General features: G+C 35.8%; 1 protein-coding gene across 1 annotated transcript; it reads right to left on the bottom strand.

Moving 5' to 3' along the window:
* Positions 1-2,670: 2,670 nt before the first annotated feature.
* Positions 2,671-3,171, bottom strand: LOC111460226. Its single transcript, XM_023103384.1, has one exon. It carries the CDS (start codon positions 3,169-3,171, stop codon positions 2,671-2,673), a length of 501 nt encoding a protein of 166 aa, XP_022959152.1.
* Positions 3,172-3,893: the final 722 nt, after the last annotated feature.

Below are 3,893 nucleotides of genomic sequence, written 5' to 3'. Positions count from 1 at the left end.
ATTAGGTTTGAAGCGTTTTGAACTCTAATTCAACTCGTTCTTATGAATCTATTGTTGGTTCTAGTTTCTTGAATTATTTTAGAATCTCTTCACAAAATTTCAAGGAGTTTGGAGTTTGGAAAGCCTAAGAACCGAGCTCCCAAACAAGCCTGAGCATGTGATTAACTAACCGTTTGGACTTTTCTTGGACATAATGATTATAAATATGTAACATGACTCATTTGAGCAATAAATTAGAGATCTAAACTTAATAAAACGAAATGTTGAGTGGTTTAACCTGTCGCATGAAATAGAACTTTTGTTACTCTAAATTTACTTTTGATTGCTCTTAATGCTCGGTTGGGATTTAGATATTACATGTATGACTATATCATATTTATTAGCATGATGAAGGAGACTTATTGTCGGTTAAATTTCCTTAGAAGCATGTGTAGGAGGTTGGAAAATCATGTTATGCCCTTGGTTGATCATTGGATTGTATGTTATGTGACGAGTTATATATGAATGTTTAGTAAGTCTTAGTCTATATTCACGTTACTTTGGTCCTTGAGTCACATTTTGGGTCATGTAAGATTTGGTCCTTGAGTCACATTTTGGGTCATGTAAGATTATGTAGGATGGCTAGTACTACATAGGGATGGTTGGGGTACAACCCTTAATCGTGAACTCACTTTCACTAGTGAGGATCTACATAATATATAGAAATGTGATATCACCCACTAAGGACTCATGACACACAAGAGGGTATTACTGAGAGAGCTCCAATTGTACTTAGTGGAGAGTCTACCTTGCATTATTAAGAGCCTAAAATTTTGTAGAAAAAGGGAGCTTGCAAGGTACCATTCAGGGTACTTTTGGCATGCAATAGTAGACATCTATGGAGCCTATTAGAGAGATTGAGAGGTTATTAATAGGTAATTATGATTCTCCCATACCTATTAAATCCACTCTAGAGCTCACGATCTATACCCTGACTTGTATGTAAATACTGTAATGACTTAGATGGATCAAAGAGAATAGAAAAGGATCGTTAAGTGCACTTAGAACCCCAATGAACCCTAATTAGTGACATACATCCCTAAAATAGGAGTGGGGTGGGTTTAAGAACTTATGAGCTTAGTAGGACTAGATTGACTCAAGTCATGGAATGGCTAGGGCTAGATTGACTCAAGTCATGGAATGGTTAATGATAGAAGTGTGCCAGAGTCACACTATTACTAGAGAGACCATTAAATTTGTGTCTTTTTCGGTTTCCTATTTTGAACTTTAATCTTTTTCTGTTTCTTATTTTGGACTTGTAATATTTTTAAATATTTTTATATTAACACCTCGAAATAGTTTTTGTATGCCTTAACCTTCTTAAGATTTATTGCCTCTTAATTTCCTTAGAAGCATGTGTAGAAGGTTGGAAAATTGTGTTATGTCTTGATTGATTATTGGATTGTATGATAAGTGACTAGAATTATGTAGGGATGGTTAGTGAGTCTTAGCCTACTTTTCGCATTTCTTTGGTCCTTGAGCCATATTTAGAGTCATGTAAGATTTTGTGGGAAGGTTAGTACTATGTAGGGATAGTTGGGGCATAATCCTTAATCGTGAGCTCACTTCGATTGGTGTGAGTCTACTTAATATATAGACGTCACTCACTTAAGGCTCGTGACACACTGGATGGTACTACTGAGGGAGCTTTGGTTGTGCTTACTGAAGAGTCTAACTTACACCATTAAGAGCCTAAAATGACATAAATATAGGGAGCTTGCTAGGTATTGCTAAGACAGTTTCTAGTCGTAGATAAATATAAGGAGCTTATTAATAGACTCTTTCATACTTAAGTATCTAATATGGAGCCAAATATTTGATGAAAAAGTCCCAACTTGTATGTAGGTAAAATAATGACTTGGATTGAAGAGATTATGATACAATTGCTAAGTATACTTAAAATCTCGAGAAAATCCTGATGAATAAATACTTGATACCCCTGAAATAAGATTGTGAATATAAGAACTCACGAGCCAGTAAGACTAGATTACCTCTAAGTTATGGAATTAGACAACTCAATATTAAAATTTATTTGCTAATACCTCAAGGTTAATTATTTTTTTAATAATAATTTTGGTTATTTAATTATAATTTAATATTATATATTATATAAAAAAAATCTAAAATTATTAATATAATTTTATACCGTTTAATGGTTAGATTGTATCTAATTGAGATATGATCAATTATTCTGTTGATAAATTAATCAATCATGAGTAACCCTCTATAGAAAAAGTTTATATCATTGATTTAAAACTTTATTAATAAAAATAAAATATTAATATTTAGAACATTTATGTATTTACGTATTTTCAAACAATATATTAAAATAACAACTCAACATAAAGTTATATTGAAGATTAAAATTTTAAGGGTTATGATAGAATAAATATAAAACAAATAATTATTGTTATTATTATATATATATATATATATTTATAAAAATGAATGACAAAATTAGGTTGATTTAGTTGAAGAAAAACTTAATTTTGTGGATTCTGTTTTATGAGATGGAATTGGTGGGGAAAAAAGATTTACAAGTGGGGTGTTCTTTTTATATTCATTTCAGAGATAAAAGTAATTTTGCTGCTGTTTCCTCCTACTTCCACGGCGGGACTTTCTTCGCCGCCGTCACGAGAAAACGGAGTACACATCGGAATGTTCAAAAAGTCCATCCAACGCAACATATTCGGTATCGTTATAGAATCTCCCTCCTTCTCCCAACTCGAACGACTCGTAACTCGGAATCGCATCTTCAAATCCCCAAATCTCTCCCATCCCGGACGACTCCGACGACGCCCGAGTCAGTTCCGCTGCCTCCGCTTCACCGCCGTGGCTGGTGGAGGCCTCGGACGGAGGGAGCCCAAGCTCATCGTCTGATGCCACGAGAAGGTACCCGAGCTCCGGCAGGGACTCGTCGGTCGCTGCCGGGAGCGACGGCGGAGAGGAGACCGGGGAGATCTCGTCGGCGAAACTCTGGATGACGGAATCGAGATCCTGAACAACGGGATCAGGGTCGGCGTCTTCGAGAAGGCCGAGGAGGTCGTCTTTGAGACGCTTGACCTCCGGTGTGTCGGACTCCGAGTCGACTGAGTCGAGTCGGAGGCGCTTGTTTGAGGAAAGATCCGCCATGGAATGGTTGATCGGAAAAGTGAACGGGAAGGGTGGGGGGTGAATTGCAGAGGTGAGGATGCGGCGGGAAAGCGGAGAGGAGGAATTTATATAGAGGACAAAGTAAAGAAGGAAGGAGAGAGTTTTGGAGATGATAGTGACATCTGGCGCGTGGTAAACAATGCGTACTCTCTCTACATCACGGACGCCTCCTCTTTTTTTACATTCTAATTTTTCCTTTTTTCTTTTTTTTTTTTTTTTCTTCTTTTTCTTTTTTTGTCAATCAACTTTTTGGCTTTATCTTTTTTCTACAATTAATTGGTTTCTAAATTTTATTTGAATAACATTTTGAAGTCCGAAAAACCGGACCCACCGGCTCAGTCAGTCGACCATAAATAATACGGTTCTTCTTTATTTCCACTTTTTTTTTTTTTTTTCTTTTTTCTTTTTCTTTTTCCGGCTCGGCTGCCCACCATTGTCCTTTGTGTAATTAATTAGCTGGGTTGGGTTATTGATAGCGGCCTCGTTTGTTCTCTTCCGGAGATCCCATTTAGTTTAGGCAAGACTTTATATTGTATTTTGTTCCCTAATAACATTGTTAGGAGAGCGTTAATTTAAAAATGATCATAAATTTATAAATAAAAACTTTTAAGAAGTATAAAATAAAATCATGAGAACTTATGCTCGAAGTAAACAATATCATAAAGTAAACAATATCATGTCATTATGTACTACTCATTTCA

The sequence above is a fragment of the Cucurbita moschata genome, unplaced genomic scaffold (genome assembly GCF_002738365.1).
Source record: "Cucurbita moschata cultivar Rifu unplaced genomic scaffold, Cmos_1.0 Cmo_Scf00002, whole genome shotgun sequence".
Lineage (NCBI taxonomy): Eukaryota > Viridiplantae > Streptophyta > Magnoliopsida > Cucurbitales > Cucurbitaceae > Cucurbita > Cucurbita moschata.
The sequence above is the reverse complement of the archived record's forward strand: the minus strand, read 5'-3'. Positions and strand labels throughout refer to the sequence as shown.